Source organism: Mobula hypostoma, chromosome 4, assembly GCF_963921235.1.
Source record: "Mobula hypostoma chromosome 4, sMobHyp1.1, whole genome shotgun sequence".
Taxonomy (NCBI): Eukaryota; Metazoa; Chordata; class Chondrichthyes; order Myliobatiformes; family Myliobatidae; genus Mobula; species Mobula hypostoma.
The window spans coordinates 168,284,273-168,303,194 of record NC_086100.1 but is presented as its reverse complement, the minus strand read 5'-3'; the positions used below and the strand labels follow the sequence as shown (position 1 = coordinate 168,303,194).

At 44.2% G+C, this 18,922-nt stretch overlaps 1 protein-coding gene across 1 annotated transcript in view; it reads left to right on the top strand.

Annotated features, from left to right (window-relative positions):
• The window catches only part of LOC134344965 (probetacellulin-like), a 102,445-nt gene that overhangs the window by 15,380 nt on the left and 68,143 nt on the right, over window positions 1–18,922 (top strand). The window contains exon 2 of the mRNA XM_063045098.1: window positions 7,655–7,756. Within this exon, the coding sequence (XP_062901168.1) occupies window positions 7,655–7,756 (102 nt within the window). The remainder of the gene's footprint in view (window positions 1–7,654; window positions 7,757–18,922) is intronic.

Genomic DNA, 18,922 nt, shown 5'->3' with positions numbered 1-18,922 from the left:
ATTGCCACAGATAACTGTGAAGGCCAAGTCATTAAAGCAGCTGTTGATTGGTTCTTGATTAGTCAGGGTGTCTGTTACGTTACGTCTGTTTAAACATACCTTGAGTTAACAGTAATGAATCATATTCTGGAAGAATTAGAGAACTTTTACTTACAGTAATAAACAAACACGTCTTAACCCAGCCACGTGCTGGAACATTCTGGCAATCCCGCGTATGCTCAGTGCTCTATCCAATCATGTACTGGCGCATCATTGCACGTGATATCACCACATCTATCTTTCCTTAAAAAGAAAAACAATTAACCAATGTTAATCAAAACTCATCTATATCAGATAACTGAAACTCTGAAGTTGGCTCTTTCTTAAAGCCTTTGCGATTCTTTCTTAACACCGCTCCCTCCTCTGTCTGGATCATGTATGATCTGGTCTGTGTCCATGTGTTCCTTTTATCTTGTATCCTCACTTTGTCTCCTTGTCCTTCAGACAAACGTCTCCTTAGATCAGTCGATTCACATTGCACTTCCATGCGTAATGAAATACAAATCTTCTTTTCTTCATCTAATTCATTCATTAACTGTGTAATCTCTTTTTTATGCTGGGACTTCATTTCAATAATATGTCTCAATTCCTTCACTCGTGCTTTCACTTCTTCCTTATACTGTGCCCACTGTGAGCATTCTTGCTTTAGACAGTGATGAAACTGAATCTTGTATTCTGTCAGTGTCTCTTTCATTATCGCTTGCATTGAAGCAACCTCCTCCTGCCATTGCTTTTTCATATCATAATTGCCTCCTTGAGCTGGACCTGCAGTCGAGTTACATCACCTTCTGCCGACTGTAGTGCAACATTCTGTCGCTTCAGCTCTGTGTCACTATCCAAGACAAAAATTCTTTTCACCAAATTAAGACTTTCACAGGCAGATAAACCCAGAATTGATTGTACATTTTTTTGGTACGACCACAAATGAAAGCGTATGCACAATATTTTTGTGTGATACCTTGGCCACGATGTCTGCACCTGAATACCCTTTATATTTGTCTGATGTAACTTTGGTCTTGGCTTTGTTACGTATCCCGTAACTGGGTTGCCAAACCAGCAGAAATGGACCACTTAGTTGGAGTCTGGTTTAACAGAAACTAATAAAGTTTTATTAAAGAAGTAAGTAACACTGTACTCTAATCGTAAGGATATAAATGCAGCAGGTTAGCAATGATAATACACACGTGTACACAGAACTAGGGTAACAGGAATCAACCAAGCTCTATCGCAGTCTAGGGGTAAAATGATCAGTCTTAAGTGACGCAGAGTTCAGTTCAGCTTAGTACAGTTCGCAGTAATCGCTGTTGTGCCGTTGGAGAGAGAGAGAATGCAAATTTTGATTCAGACAGACCTTTGATGTTCTTCACAGTTGGCTTTCGGGCGGACCCTTTTTTATGTCTTCTGTGGTCACCGACTGTGACCCCTCCGTTCCGGATACAACCGTTCTTCCGCAGTGAACCCGGCACCCAGGCAAGGGTGGACACACACACCAGGTTCCCACCGATCGTACCCTTTTCATCCTGTGCGTCTATGGTCGGTTCCCGCGATCAGACCTCCAAGCTCCTACCAACTTGTGGGGGCACACCGCTCTTCCAGGGTCTCGTTATCTCGTGATCTCGTGGTCTGTGTCATGCCTTAGCGAACCTGTTCTTTTTATCCCCCTGCTGGGGTATCGCCTGTCCATCAAACTTCAAACAGCTCAGGTTCAAAGCAACCGATCTGTCAATATTCTGAACTGTGTTTCTTTTCCGTTATCTCTCTCTTCTCTCTCATTAACATTTTGAACGTTCCTCCATTGTCTCCCTTATCTCTTTCTCATTAGCATCAATCTTCCGATAACTTGGTTTGTTGTCACAGCTTTAAAGCATTAAACTCAGATTCTGCAAGAACATTTACTTGCTCTCCAGTATCAAATTTAAACAGAATATTGTTTTGATTCACTTGCAATGGAATAGTCCAGTCATTCTTACTTTGTTTATTTTCATAAAGCACATCTATGTAAAATTCCTCACGTTCATCTTCAAGCACGGTATTTACTTGTTTCATTTTATTTTCCTTCTTTCTACTTTTACAACAGCGTGAAAAATGATTAATCTTAACGCAGCCATTGCAAATTTTGCTGTATGTGGGACACTGATTTGGACGATGTTCCCGCGCACAGCGATCACATGACTTTTTTCTTTCCAATGCCATCTTGTTCTCTGTTGGCTTTGTCAACATATTATTATATTTCTTGATATAGTCGCACTTATTTTTACAGCGTTTACGTTGCAGTTTTCGACAAAAAGCTCTTCAGTCTGCAACGTCACGGTCTCAGAAACTTTGCAAAGCGCCAGAGCTTTTTCAAAATTTAAATCTTGCTCTCTCAACAGCCTTTCTTTCAAAGCATTATCTCGAATGCCACAAACAAATCTATCTTTAATGAGAGAGTCCGTGAGCAATCCAAACTCGCATGTTCTCCTACGCTTTCTGACACCATGTTATGTTACTTCTGTTTAAACATACTGTGAGTTAACAGTAAAGAATCATATTCTGAAAGAATTAGAGAACTTTTATTTACAGTAATTGTAGCCCCCTGGCTAACCTCAGGGTCGCTCGGCTTGCTGTCGTCTACGGAAACAGCCCTTGGCCCCGCCAAAGTGGGCAATTAGTTTGTGTGGATGCTGTGTGATGTACCCCACCCCGCCCAAATAACAGACAGTACGATTAAATGATTTACAGTTTATAGATATTACTGGAATTATATAATTAAGAGAGAATAAAATAGAAAAGGAAAATAAAAGGTGCCACACTTTTCAAAGTTCAATCTCTTCGTGCACAAACAGTTGGAGCTCAGGACCCTTCTTCTTCACCCTGCGACCCCTCGGACCACCTTGACCGGCGCCTGGGACCAACAACGGTGGTCGACCAGGCGCTCCACACGAGTCCTTCTCCGTCTCCTTGCCGAACGCCCTCCTCGGGGTCCAACCCCGTTAGTGGACATCACAGCACCTGGTCCATCCTCTGTCTCTCTCTCCCGCCTTCTCTCCCCAAAACCCCGCGCATACAAATCTTACAGATACACCAAAAACATAACGACTATCCCAGTTGGTTCATACATAACATCTTCTTATCAGTAACCTGATTCAGCAAACTGCTAGCGGAAGGACTTCCTCAGCATTTAACATAACAAAGAAGCATTCCCAAGTATAACATAACAAAGAAGCCATTTTAATTGGCCTACACAGTAAAAGACGAAACCCCTTTACACTCTCCCCCCACCAAAAAAAGTCATGTCCTCATGACTTCTAGATAACTCGCCAGACAGTCCTGCAGACACACAACACACACGTACACAGATACACAGCGACAGTGCTCCCCAAACAGTGGACCTTATGCCTGTCCCATGGGCGCTACATAGGCCAACCTATCTGGGAGCTTCTTAACCCTCCGAGACCTCCGTACCCCCTCACCTAAACCCAAAAGGCTCTGAAACTACTAGGGATACCTCGGGCCTGCTAGAACATTTATTCGCAGACCCTACCTCCAAATCAGACCACTCTTTCCTCTCTCTCCCAGCAGCATGGACAGCGCCGAGTTCCACCTCCAGCTCGTCAATGCTAGTCTGAACTCGAACAAAGACCTCACCCACCATGCATACAGCAATAACTAGCAAATAACCCACAGAGACACACATTACTGATTTAAAAAGGGCAACCACACAGCGTACCAGTAGATCCAATTCTGGACGAAAGGCCCCACAATGTAGCCCCCCGGCCAACCTCAGGGTCGCTCGGCTCGCTGTCGTCTAGGGAAACAGCCCTCGGTCCCGCCAAACTGGGTAATTAGTTTGTGTGGATGCTGTGTGATGTACCCCACCCCGCCCAAATAACAGACAATACACCAGATACGATTAAATGATTTACAGTTTATAGATATTACTGGAACTCATAGAATTTTTTGAGGATGTAACTAGTAGAGTGGATAGGGGAGAACCAGTGGATGTGGTATATTTGGATTTTCAAAAGGCTTTTGACAAGGTCCCACACAGGAGATTAGTGTGCAAACTTAAAGCACACGGTATTGGGGGTAAGGTATTGGTGTGGGTGGAGAATTGGTTAGCAGACAGGAAGCAAAGAGTGGGAATAAACCGGACCTTTTCAGAATGGCAGGCGGTGACTAGTGGGGTACCGCAAGGCTCAGTGCTGGGACCCCAGTTGTTTACAATATATATTAATGACTTGGATGAGGGAATTAAATGCAGCATCTCCAAGTTTGCGGATGACACGAAGCTGGGTGGCAGAGTTAGCAGTGAGGAGGATGCTAAGAGGATGCAGGGTGACTTGGATAGGTTGGGTGAGTGGGCAAACTCATGGCAGATGCAATTTAATGTGGATAAATGTGAAGTTATCCACTTTGGTGGCAAAAATAGGAAAACAGATTATTATCTGAATGGTGGCCGATTAGGAAAAGGGGAGGTGCAACGAGACCTGGGTGTCATTATACACCAGTCATTGAAAGTGGGCATGCAGGTACAGCAGGCGGTGAAAAAGGCGAACGGTATGCTGGCATTTATAGCGAGAGGATTCGAGTACAGGAGCAGGGAGGTACTACTGCAGTTGTACAAGGCCTTGGTGAGACCACACCTGGAGTATTGTGTGCAGTTTTGGTCCCCCAATCTGAGGAAAGACATCCTTGCCATAGAGGGAGTACAAAGAAGGTTCACCAGATTGATTCCTGGGATGGCAGGTCTTTCATATGAAGAAAGACTGGATGAACTGGGCTTGTACTCGTTGGAATTTAGAAGATTGAGGGGGGATCTGATTGAAACGTATAAGATCCTAAAGGGATTGGATAGGCTAGATGCGGGAAGATTGTTCCCGATGTTGGGGAGGTCCAGAACGAGGGGTCACAGTTTGAGGATAGAGGGGAAGCCTTTTAGGACCGAGATTAGGAAAAACTTCTTCACACAGAGAGTGGTGAATCTGTGGAATTCTCTGCCACAGCAAACTGTTGAGGCCAGTTCATTGGCTATGTTTAAGAGGGAGTTAGATATGGCCCTTGTGGCTACAGGGGTCAGGGGGTATGGAGGGAAGGCTGGGTTCTGAGTTGGATGATCAGTCATGATCATAATAAATGGCGGTGCAGGCTCGAAGGGCCGAATGGCCTACTCCTGCACCTATTTTCTATGTTTCTATATAATAAAGAGAGAATAAAGTATAAAAGGAAAATAAAAGGTGCCACACTTATCAAAGTTCAATCTCTTCGTGCACAAACAGTTGGAGCTCAGGACTCTCTTCTTCACCCTGCGACCCCTCAGACCACCTCGACCGGCCGCCTAGGACCAACAACGGTGGTTGACCTGGCGCTCCACACGAGTCCGTCTCCATCTCCTTGCCGAACGCTCTCCTTGGGGTCCAACCCTGTTAGCGGATATCACAGCACCTGGTCCATCCTCAGTCTCTCTCTCTCCTGCCTTCTCCCCCCAAAACCCCACGCATACAAATCTTACAGATACACCAAAAACATAACAACTATCCCAGTTGGTTCATAACATCTTATCGGTAACGCGATTCAACAAACTGCTAGCGGGAGGACTTTCTCAGCATTTAACATAACAAAGAAGCATTTTAATTAGCCTACGCAGTAAAAGACGAAACTCCCTTACATAATAAACAAACACGTCTTAACCCAGCCACGTGCTGGAACATTCTGGCAATCCCGCACATGCTCAGTGCTCTGTCCAATCATGTACTGGCACATCATTGCACGTGATATCACTACAGTGTCAAAGATTACGGTGAGAATACAGAAGAATAGAGTTGTGAGGGAAAATAAATCAGCCATGATCAAATAGTGAAGCAGACTTGATGGGCCATATGGCCTAATTCTGCTCCTGTGTCTTGTGATCTAACATGTGCTGTAATTGTATCTAAAATATGAGGAAATAGAAACCACTGAGCATGAAAAAGGCAAAAGAAATAGACAGAAATCTCATTGGAGAGCTGTCTGGAGCTTCTTCAAGTTCAGCATTCCCTGGAACAGGAGTGGCAGTGAATTCAACAAGAAAACGAAAATAAAGAAAAACTGAAAGATGTTGAATATCTGAAATAACCCATTTTAACCTGGAAATGTTTTCTCTTTCTGTAGAGGATACCTGACCTGCTGAGTATTTCCAGCTATTTCTGTTTTTTGCTTTAGATTTCCAGCATCTGTAGTATTTTTCATTTGTACAAAGTGTCAACTGTGGCGAATGATCACAAATCTTTATTTTAAATTCCACTGCAAAACATTCAACGCAAAAATCTGCGCTGAAGCTTCAGTGAGACATGACTGCACTATATTGCAAACAAACTGCTAAACCAAAACCCTTTCTGCTTTTTTTTAAATCAAAAAAACTCAACAGTTCTCTTGAAGTCCTGGACAATATTTTATCTCTGTTACGGTGTTACTAAAGTGTGTTATTGGGTCATTGCTGCTTACACAATGTTCCTGTGCACAAATTATCTGTTCTGTTTTCGTTAGAATAGCGACTGCACTTTAAAAGTGGTTGCAGGTCACTTTGAGGCATTCCATTTCCATCAAGGATTAATAGAACTGGAATCTGTATCTGTATCTGTATTTTTATCTGTATCTGGGAATGTGCAGAACTCCTGTAAGCTGTCTAAACATTTTTACTTTCCTGGCCACATCACTTTAATCACTTACTGGTAACAAGGCAGCAGTTCTCTGTATCCGACTCTCATCACTGGCTTGATTGTGCAAGTTTGGACTGATGGATTTTACTATTTCATCATTAGAAACCATTGCAGTGTGTGTTAACTTGATGTGGGAACAGATTAATTCATCTGTATGTTTGTGGATTAATGCTGGAGATAATTTTGTCATTTATTTGTGCATGTTGCTTGAGCTTTGGGGTGCCACTTTTAATCTGATCTGCCTTTGGGAAACCTATGGCTGGTGTGATACTCAATCACACACCCACTGAACCCTCTACAGAGCAGTACTGGATACTAGAGGTAAGGGTGCTGCTGGAAGAGAGAGGAGTTGAAGAAAACTTGGTGGGGGTGAGAGTTGGCATTTACTGGGACACATAGGAAAGACATGGTTAAATTGGAAAGAGTGTAGAGAAGATTTACAATGACGTTGCCAGGATTAAATTGCATGAGTTATAAGGAGAGGTTGATCAGATTAGGTCTTTATTCCTTGAAACATGGGAGAATGAGGGATGAACATAATGGTGTTTGAAATTATGAGAGGCATAGATAAGTTGAATGCAAACAATCTTTTCCCCAGTGTAGGGAGTCCAAACCTAGGGGACATAGTTTTAGGGTGAGAAGGGAAAGATTTAAAAGGGACCTGAGAGGCAATTCCTTCATGAAGAGGGTGGCAGAGGAAGTTGTTGGGACAGGTACAATTGTGTTATTTAAGAAGCACTTTGTTAATTATTTGGAGTGATGTTGCTTTGAGGAAATGGACTGAATGCAGGAATTGGGACTAGCTTTGTGAACAATTCAGTTGGGATGGACTGGTTGGGCTGAAGTGCCTGTATCTTTATTGTATTGCCCTATGACTGTTATGTAAATGAGTACATTTGCTTTTGGATCTGTAAATTTAAAGACATTCTCTTGTCTAGGTTTTGCCTGGTGGAACCAGTCAGCTGCTGATATGAATTCTACCAGCGCAATGCATGGAGAAAAGTATTTATGTGGAGAAGGGCAGCAGGAAAATTGCACAGGTAAGAAAGCTGAACTGGTAGAGCATGTGTACAATAAAATGCTACACAGATATTACTTGTGTGCTGTGGTGAATTTCACAAGCCCTTGAGATGGTTTAGTCCTGAAATCAGAAGATCATGTGATATTCAATCAAAATGATGAAAGGAATCGAGTGGGTTGACAAAGAGAACCTTAAAAACAAGCGGGAATCTAGAACATTTCACCTCAGCTGTTGGTTTTATGGGAGTAGGTGTTTTTCATTAGGTAAAATGTATCTATGCCAAGGTAAATGGAATGAAAAGGACATTAACTACAAAGAAGTGGAGTGGCAGAATAGGTCCATGATGTCAAATATTTTACTGTTTGGAGGTCACTGTAGAAAGTCGTGCTCAGGCATTGGTTAAGAATGGTAGAACTGTGGTTTAATGTATTAAAGCGTGCATTAACTCTGCATGGGAGTACACTCAAATGTTTATTTCTTACAATACAAGTCTTGGTAATTGGTTAATTATTGTCACATGTGCCATCACACAGATAACTTCATCACATCAGTACACTAAGGTGTACAAGGGAGAAGTAATAACAGAATGCACAATAACCTATCCCTCAATGTCAACAAGACGAAGGAATTGGTTGTTGACTTCAGAAGGAGTAGCGGACCGCACGACCCAATTTACATCAGTGGTGCGCAAGTGGAACAGGTCAAAAGCTTTAAGTTCCTCGGGGTCAATATCACAAGTGACCTGACTTGGTCCAACCAAGCAGAGTCCACTGCCAAGAAGGCCCACCAGCGCCTTTACTTCCTGAGTAAACTAAAGAAATTTGGCCTGTCCCCTAAAACCCTCACTAATTTTTATAGATGCACCATAGAAAGCATTCTTCTAGGGTGCACCACAACCTGGTATGGAAGTTGTCCCGTCCAAGACAGAAAGAAGCTGCAGAAGATCGTGAACACGGCGCAGCACATCACACAAACCAATCTTCCGTCCTTGGACTCACTGTACACCACACGCTGTCGGAGCAGTGCTGCCAGGATAATCAAGGACACGACCCACCCAGCCAACACACTTTTCATCCCTCTTCCCTCCGGGAGAAGGCTCAGGAGCTTGAAGACTCGTATGGCCAGATTTGGGAACAGCTTCTTTCCAACTGTGATAAGACTGCTGAACGGATCCTGACCCGGATCTGGGCCGTACCCTCCAAATATCCGGACCTGCCTCTCGGTTTTTTTGCACTACCTTACGTTCCATTTTTCTATTTTCTATTTATGATTTATAATTTAAATTTTTAATATTTACTATCGGTTTGTAATCCAGGGAGCGGGAAGTGCAGAATCAAATATCGCTGTATGATTTACGTTCTAGTATCAATTGTTTGGCGACAATAAAGTATAAAGTATAAAACGTTAGTTGCAAAGGAAGTGCAGCGCAGGCAGACAATGAGGTCAAGGTCATAACGAGGTTGATCGTTGAAAGGAGTGTCTTACAGAGGTGGAGAGAGTGAGAAGAGAGTGCCTGTGTCTGTGGACCAGACAGCTGAAGACATAGTTGGATTCAAGTGTGATCCATTTTATTATATTAGTGGAATGTTCAATGGTCTTTTAACGATGGGGTAGATGCTGTCCTTGAGCCTGATAATTCATACTTTCAAGCTTTTGTATCTTCTGTCTAGTGAGAGGGGGAAGAAAAGATAATGTCTGGGTTGGGTGGAGTATGTTGGCTGCTTCATCAAGTGTGTAAACAGAGTTCATGGAGAGGAGGCTGAGCTGTGTCCACAAATGTCTGCAGTTTCCTGCATTCTTAGGCATAGCAGTTGCCATACCAAGCATGATTCTTCAGGATAGGATGCTTTGGTCATGGTGAAAGGAGACACACCAAGTTTCTTTCGCCTCCTGATGAATTGGAGGCTCTGGTGCACTTTATGCTGAAGCCATGAGTCTCCCCCAAGACTGCAGCAGGTTGGTGAAGTACGAGTTATTTAGGAAAGTAGTGAACTTGCAAAATCAATGATTTTGCGCTCATCCCAGGAAGGGGGTGGAGAAAACACTGAAGTGCTCTGTGAGAGGTTATTAAACAATTTGACCAGGATCGAATATGAGGTCAGATAACCCAACATCTTGTGGGTTGAAAGGAGTATCTTACAGTCAAAGTAAATTAATTAGCAAGGTAAGTATATATTACCATATATTATCTTGAAATTTATTTTTTGCAGACATTTACAGTAAAATAAAGAAATATAACAGAATTTATGAAAAACTATACATAAACAAAGACTGATAAATTAGGGATGTACATGGGTGGAAAGGATTAGGAGGAGAGTTCCAGTGTCTGTGGACCAGGCAGCTGAAGGAATAGTTGGATTTGAGTATGATCCTGGGACAGAGTTGGGGGAATACAAAGACCCCAGAGAGTTGTGTGTTAGGAGCAGAGGTTGGAAGGGTGAAGGCTTGGAAACATGTGGAAATGGCATTGAGATTTTCAGAGTTGTGACATTGCTTAACTGGGTGGTGGTGCCTGTCAGCAGCTGAGAGGGGGTGTAGTTTAGATACAGCAGTGAGCTGAGATTTGCACAATGAAAAACAACTGTTCTTTATTAATTGGAACTCTTACTGTATGATCCTACTGAACCATATTTTCTACATTACAACAGTGACTCCACTTTCAGATGTCCTTTATTGGGTGTGAGGTTCACAGGGGTTAGACCTGATCAAATGCATGATATTCCTGTAAGGAATGCAAATCCTGGATAATTTTTCTTTATTTTACATTGTCTGGATAATTTTCCTTTACTGTATGTTACCAACACTGTAATGAAGTGCCCCAAGACCGAGAAAACATGAGATCAAGAGCAGTGGAGAACAGGATAGTGGAATGCTGTTCTTGTGCAATGTGGGAAAGCAGTGTCCTCCAGTGTCCCTGACGACAGACCATATTAAGGAATGGGAGCTGGGAGCTGGATGAATTCAAGATCATTCAGGAGGTTGGGGGCGGGGGGGGGGCGTTGATCGACAGGTTGTACAGGGAGGTAGTTATACCCAAAGTGCAAGCTACATGTAGATGGGTCAGAAAGAGGAAAGACGAAAGGCAGCCAGTGCAGAGTACCCTTGTGGCTGTCTCAATAACAGTAAAACCACCTTGGATATGGTGGGGGGGGGGGTGGGTAGAGTAACCTAGCGGAGGAGAACCACAGCAGTTAGTCCTCTGGCACCGAGTCTGGCTCTGTGGCTCAGAAGGGAAGAGGGGGACAAGAGAAGAGCTGTAATGATAGGCGATTAAATAGAGGAACAGACAGGAAGTTCTGTGAACGAGAAAGCGATTCCTAGATGGTATATTACCTCCTGGGTGCCAGGGTCAGAGTTATTTTGGATCAAGTCCAGATTATTTTTAAGTGGGATGGTGGGCAGCCAGAGGTCATGGTCCATCTTGGTACCAATGCACAGTTAGGTATGGTGACGAGGTCCTGCAAAGTGAGTTCAGAGAATTAGGTGCTAAGTTAAAGGACAGGACCTTCACAGTTGTGATCTCAGGATTGCTACCTGTGCCATGTGCTAGTGAGGCCAGTAAAAGGAAGACGTTACGGTTAACCACATAATTAAGGAGATAGTGCAGGAAGGAAGCTTCATATTTTTGGATCATTGGGCTCTCTTTCCGAGGACATGGAACCCGTACAGGTGGGGTGGTTTGCAACTGAACTGAGGGACTAACATCCTTGCGGGAAGGTTTGCTAGTGCTGTGTGAGAGGGTTAAAGCTAGAGTTGCAGAAGGATGGAAAACAGAGCACCAGAACTGACAGTTGTGGAGAAAGATGTTAAGCCTTTGTAAAAGTCAGAAATCAAAAGGTTGAGAATGGTTGGAGAAATGTTCTGAGTTGTGTATATTTAAATGCAAGTAGTATTGTAAGAAAGGGAGATGAGCTCAGGGAAGCATCAACATGCACAATTATGACATTGTAGCCGTTAGTGAATCTTGGTTGCAGGAGGCACAGGACTGGCAGCTCAATCTTACCTGGTTCTATTGTTTTGGATGTGATAGTGCAGGAGGGATTAAAGGGAGAGTGGTGACATTATCAGTCAGAGAAAATGTCATAGCAGTGCTCAGACAGGACAGACTGGAGAGCTTGTTTACTGAGGCTATATGGGTGGAATTGAGGAATAAGAAAGGGATGACCACGTTCATAGCATTGTATTATAGACCACCCAATAGTCAGTGGGATCTAAAGGAGCAAATTTGTGGAGAGATTGCAGACTTTTGCAAGAAACATAAGGTTGTGATAATAGGTGATTTTAACTTGCCATATTGATTGGGACTCCCATACTGTAAAAGGGCTGGATGGGATAGAGTTTATAAAATGTGTAGAGGAAAGTTTCTTTAATCGGTATTTAGAGGTCGCAAATAGAGGTAGTGCAATAATAGATCCCCTTTTAGGGAATCAGACTGGGCAGGTGACAGACATTTGTGTAGGGGAACACTTTGCATCTAGTGATCATAATGCCATTAGTTTCAATATAATTATTGAAAAGGATAGGGATGATCCTTGTGTTGAGATTCTAAATTACAGAAAACTCAATTTTGATGGTAGCAGAATTGAATTGATTTCATTTCTTACATCCTTCACATGAGTAAAAATCTTTACATTACGTCTCGTCTGAATGTGCAAACTATTGTAATTTGTAACAATATGTACAGTAAGATATACAACAGAACAGTCAATATAACTTAGAAGTGCAATTGTGTCAGCATGAATTAATCAGTCGAATGGCCTGGTGGAAGAAGCTGTCCCGGAGCCTGTTGGTCCTGGCTTTAACACTGCAGTACTGTTTCCCAGATGGTAGCAGGTGGAACAGTTTGTGGTTGGGGTGACTCGTGTCCCCATTGATCCTTCGGGCCCTTTTTACACACCTGTTGCTGTAAATGTCCTGAATATTGGGAAGCTCACATCCACAGATGTGCTGGGCTATCCACACCATTCTCTGCAGAGCCCTGCGATTGAGGGAAGTACAGATCCCATATCAGACGGTGATACAGCCAGTCAGGATGCGCTCAATCGTGCCCCTGTAGAAAGTCCTCATGATTTGGAACTCATGCCGAATTTATTCAACTATCTGGGGTAAAAGAGGCGCTGTTGTGCTTTTTTTTTACCACACAGCCGGTATGTACAGACCAAATGAGAACCTTGGTGATGTGTATAGTGAGGAACTTGAAGCTGTTCACCCTCTCAGCCCCAGATCCATTGATGTTAATAGGGGTGTGCCTGTCTCCGTTCCTCTTGTAGTCCACAACTACCTCCTGTGTTTTTGTGACATTGAGATAGAGGTTGTTTTCTTGACACCATTGTGTATCAGTGATGTCTTCTTCTCTGTAGGCTGCCTCGTTATTATTTGAGATAAGGCCAATCAATGTAGTATCATCTGCAAATTTAATTAGCAGATTAGAGTTGTGGGTGTACAGAGAAAAGAGGAGGGGGCTTAGGACACAGCTCTGGGGGCTCTTGTGTTGAGGACCAGAGGGGCAGAGATGAGGGAGCCCATGTACCACCTGCCGGCAATCTAACGGGAAGTCCAGGATCCAGCTGCACAAGGCAGGGTGGAGGCTGACGTCTCTGAGCTTCCTGTCAAGCCTGGAGGGAATTATGGTGTTGAATGCTGAACTGTAGTCCAAGAACAGCATTCTCACATAAGCATCCTTCTTCTCCAGGTGTGTAAGGACGGTGTGTAGAGCTATGGCTATGGAATCATCTGTCGATCGGTTGTGTCAGTATGTGAATTGTAGGGGGTCTGTTGTGGGTGGTAGCATGCTGCAGATGTAGTCCTTGACCAGTCTGTCAGAGCATTTGCTTATTATTGAGGTGAGTGTGACAGGACACCAGTTGTTCAAACATGTTACCTTGGTCTTTTTAGGTACAGGGACAATGGTGGATGTCTTGAAGCAGGAGGGCACTCTATACTGGGAGAGGGAAAGATTAAAAATGTCTGCAAACTCACCAGCCAGCTGTACTGCACACATCCTGGGTACCCGCCCTGGGATGCCATCCAGTCTGGAAGCCTTGCAGCTGTTCACTAGTTGGAAACGCCTGCGTACTTCAGCCTCAAAGATTACCAAGGTGCAGGTCGCATCGGCGGATCTCCTTGGGGGTTCAGTTTTGGCGGCATTGAACTGAGCATAAAAAAAAGAAAGAAAGGAAGATTTAGCTCATCTGGGAAAGAGGCAGCGATGGTGGCAGCACCACTGCATTTAGCTTTGAAGTCTGCGATGGTGTGCAGACCTTGCCATAAGCGGTGTGTGTTGTTGATGGAGAATTGTGTCTGGATCTTGTCCCTATATATTGTTGTTTCGCTGCCTTGATGATTTTGTATAGATCATAGCTGCATTCCTTGAGTGTCTGATGGTTACCGTTGGTGAAAACTCTGTCTCACGCAATGAGTACAGTGCGCACAGAACTATTGACCCAGGGTTTCTGGTTGCATAGACCCTGATCGATTTTTGGGGGCAAGGTCCTCGACGCACTTCTGGATGAAGCTCGTGACCCCTTCTGTGAACTCGGAGACATCCTCATCACGAAAGACATTCCAGTTAATGTCATCAAAGCAATCCTGTAGGATTTAGCAAGTGTGGATTGGGGCAGGTTGTTTTCAGGCAAAGGTATGCTTGGTAAGTGAGGCCTTCAAAAGTGAAATATCAAGAGTACAGTGTTTGTACTGTCTGTTTCTGTCAAAATAGATGATAAGGATAACAGATTTAGGGAACCTTGGCTTCAAAAGATATTGAGGCCTGGTTATGAAGAAGAAGGAGGTAAATAGCAGGTATAGGCAGGAAGGAATAACTGAGGTACTTGAGTATAAGAAATGCAAGAGAACATTGACGAAGAAAATCTGGAGAGCTAAAAGAAGGCATGAGGTTGCTCTAGCAGACAAGATGAAGAAGAATCCCAATGGCTTCTATAAATATATCAATAACAAAAGGATTGCAGGGCACACAACAGAGTGGTAATCTGTGTGTGGAGCCAAAAGATATGGTGGAGATCTTAAGTAGGTTTTTTGCACCTGTATTTACTCGGGAGAAAGACACAGAATCTATAGAAGTGACACAAAACAGCAGTGAGGTCATGGACTATACACATATTCAGAAGAGGAGGTGCTTGTAGTCTTGCGGCAAATAGGGTTGATAAATCCCCAGGGCCTGCCAAGGAGTTCCCTCAGATCTTGTGTGAGGCCAGTGCAGAAATTGTAAGGGTCCTAGCAGAGATATTTAAAATGTCCTTAGCACCAGGTGAGGTGCTGGAGGACTGGAATTGGAGAATAGCTCATGTTGTTTAAGAAAGGCTGTAAGTATGCCAGGAAATTATAGGCTGGTGAGCCTGACATCAGTAGTGGGTAAGTTATTGAAAGGTATTCTAAGGCACTGGGTGTATACTGTAAGTATTTGGGTGGACTGATTAGGGATGGTCAACATGGCTTTGTGCATAGTACGTTGTGTCTAACCAATCTTATAAAGTTTTTAAGGAAGTTGCCAGAAAAATTCAAGAAGGAAAGGTAGTGGATGTTGTCACCGTGGATTTTGACAAGGTCCCGCATAGCAATTTAGTTAAGAAGATTCAGTCGCTTGGCATTCAGGCTGAGGTAGATTAGACTTGGATTAGACTTTGGCTTCATGGGAAAAGCCAGAGAGTGGTAGTAGATGGTTGCTTTTCTGACTGGAGGCATGTAACAACTGGTGTGTTGCAGGGATCAGTGCTCTTGTTTGTCATCCATATAAATGATCTGGATGATAATGTAGTAAATTGGATCAACAAATTTGCGGATGGCACCAGGATTGGGCCATAATAGACAGCACAGAAGACTATTAAAGCTTGCAGCAGGATCAGGATCTGCAGGAAAAATGGGCTGACAAATGGCAAACAAGAAAATCTGCTGGAAATCCTAGCAACACACAAAATGCTGGAGGAACTTAGTAGGCCAGGCAGCATCCATGGAAAAGAGTACAGTCAATGCTCTGGGCCAAGACCCTTCAGCAGGACAAATAGTCGTAGTCATACTTTATTGATCCCGAGGGAAATTGGTTTTTGTTACATTTGCCCATAAATAATTAAATAGTAAAATGTAAATTATGCCAGGAAATAAGTCCAGGACCAGCCTATTGGCTCAGGATGTCTGACCCTCCAAGGGAGGAGTTGTAAAGTTTGATGGCCACAGGCAGGAATGACTTCCTATGACGCTCAGTGTTGCATCTGGGTGGAATGTGTGTCTGGCTGAATGTACTCCTGTGCCCAACCAGTACATTATGTAGTGGATAGGATACATTGTCCAAGATGGCATGCAACTTGGACAGCATTCTCTTTTCAGACACCACCGTCAGAGAGTCCAGTTCCATCCCCACAACATCACTGGCCTTATGAATGAGTCTGTTGATTCTGTTGGTGTCTGCTACACTCAGCCTGCTGCCCCAGCACACAACAGCAAACATGAAAGCACTGGCCACCACAGACTCGAAGAACATCCTCAGCATCGTCCGACAGATGTTAAAGGACCTCAGTCTCCTCAGGAAATAGAGACAGCTATGATCCTTCTTGTAGACAGCCTCAGTGTTCTTTGACCAGTCCAGTTTATTGTCAATTCGTATCCCCAGTTATTTGTATTCCTCCACCATATCCACACTGACCCCCTGGATGGAAACAGGGGTCACCAGTACCTTAGCTCTCCTCAGGTCTACCACCAGCTCCTTAGTCTTTTTCACATTAAGCTGCAGATAATTCTGCTCACACCATGTGACAAAGTTTCCTACCGTAGCCCTGTACTCAGCCTCATCTCCCTTGCTGATGCATCCAACTGTGGCAGAGCCATCAGAAAACTTCTGAAGATGACAAGACTCTGTGCAGTAGTTGAAGTCCGAGGTGTAAATGGTGAAGAGAAAGAGAGACAAGACAGTCCCCTGTGGAGCCCCAGTGCTGCTGATCACTCTGTCGGACACACAGTGTTGCAAGCACACGTACTCTGGTCTGCCAGTCAAGTAGTCAAGAATCCATGACACCAGGGAAGCATCCACCTGCATTGCTGTCAGCTTCTCCCCCAGCAGAGCAGGGCGGATGGTGTTGAACGCATTGGCGAAGTCAAAAAACATGACCCTCACAGTGCTCGCTGGCTTGTCCAGGTGGGCGTAGACACGGTTCAGCAGGTAGACAATGGCATCCTCAACCCCTAGTCGGGGCTGGTAGGCGAACTGGAGGGGATCTAAGTGTGGCCTAACCATAGGATGGAGCAGCTCCAGAGCAAGTCTCTCCAGGGTCTTCATGATGTGGGAGGTCAATGCCACCAGTCTGTAGTCATTGAGGCTGCTGGGGCGTGGCGTCTTCGGCACAGGGACGAGGCGGGACGTCTTCCACAGCACAGGAACCCTCTGAAGACTAAGGCTCAGGTTGAAGACATGTCGAAGTACTCCACATAGCTGAGGGGCACAGGCTTTGAGCGCCCTGGTACTGACACCATCCGGGCCTGCAGCCTTGCTTGGGTTGAGACGTTTCAACTGTCTTCTCACCTGCTCAGCTGTGAAGCCCACCGTGGTGGTTTCGTGTGGGGAAGGGGTATAGTCATGAGAGCAGGGTGGGGGACTGTGAGGAGGGGTAGGAGGGGAGAGTGGAATATGTGTTGGTTGGGGGCTGACAACAGATGAATCATCTGGGGGATGGGCAGGGGCCACAATGTCAAATTTGTTAAAGAACAGGTTAAGTTCATTGGCCTTGTCCACACTGCCTTCAGCTCCTCTGTTGCTAGTTTGCCGGAACCCAGTGATGGTCCTCAACCCCCTCCAGTCCTCTCTCATGTTGTTCTGCTGGAGTTTCCACTCAAGCTTCCTCCTGTACCTGTCTTTAGCCTCCCTGATTCGTGCACATGCATGCTGAGATATTGTTGTTCCTGTACCCCTTTAGAATTGTGTTCTCAGGATTATATATTAACTCTGTGGCCAAGTCATAACAACTCTACCTGTCACCTATTTCAACAGCATATCTATATCTGATCAAAGTCACTCTACATTTCCAAGTGTAGATCATTTCCAGATGAACTCAATGCCTTCTATGTTCACTTTGACCATCAAAACATTGAGGAACCTTCACGACCTCCCACAGCCCCTGATGACCCTGTGATTTTAGTCTCAGAGGCTGATGTAAGAGCAACCTTTAGGAAGGTGAACCCACAGAGACATCCAGCTCAGATAGGGTACCTGGCCGAGTACTAAAGACTTGTTCTGATCAACTGGCTGGAGTGTTCACTGATATCTTTAATCTCTCGCTTCAGCAGCCTGAGGTACCCATCTGCTTCAAGCTTACTGGTGCCTACGAAGAACGTGGAAGCATGCTTCAATAACTTCTGTTCAGTAGCATTTGTATCCACTGTGATGAATTGTTTTAAGAGGTTGGTGATGAAACATATCAACTGCCCGAGGAATGACTTGGATCCAGTCCAATTTACCAACTGTCACAACAGGTCCATGGCAGATACCATTTCATTGGCTCTTCACTCAATCCTGGAAAATCTGGACAGCAAAGATGCATACATCAGGATGCTCTTCATCAACTATAGTTTGGTATTCAATACTATCATCCCCTTAAAACTAATCAATAAACTTCAAGACCTGGTCCTTAATACCTCATTGTGCAATTGGGTCTTAGATTTCCTCACTTACAGACCCCATTCAGTTTGAACTGGCAAAAGCATCTCTGCAATCTCCATCAGCACAGGTGCACCACAAGGCTGTATGCTTAGTCCCTTGCTTTATACTTTATGCTGGAGCTAAATACAGCTCCGGTGCCATACAAGTTTGCTAGTGTTGGCTGAATCAGAGGTTGTGACGAATCAGCATACGTATAGGAGGGAGATAGAAAATCTGGCTGAGTGGTGCCACAACAACAATCTGTTACTCGATGTCAGCATGACTAAGGAGCTGATTATTGACTTCTGGAGGGGGAAAGCAGAGATCTATGAGCCAGTCCTCGTTGAGGGAGCAGAAGTGGGGAGAATCAGCATCTTTAAATTTCTCAGTGTTATAATTTCGGAGGACCTGTCCTGGGTCCAGCACATAAATGCCGTTACGATGAAAGCCCAGCAACACCTCAACTTCCTTAGAAGTTTGTGAAGACTCGGCATGACATCTAAAACTTTGACAAACTTCTATAGATGTGTAGTGAAGAGCATATTG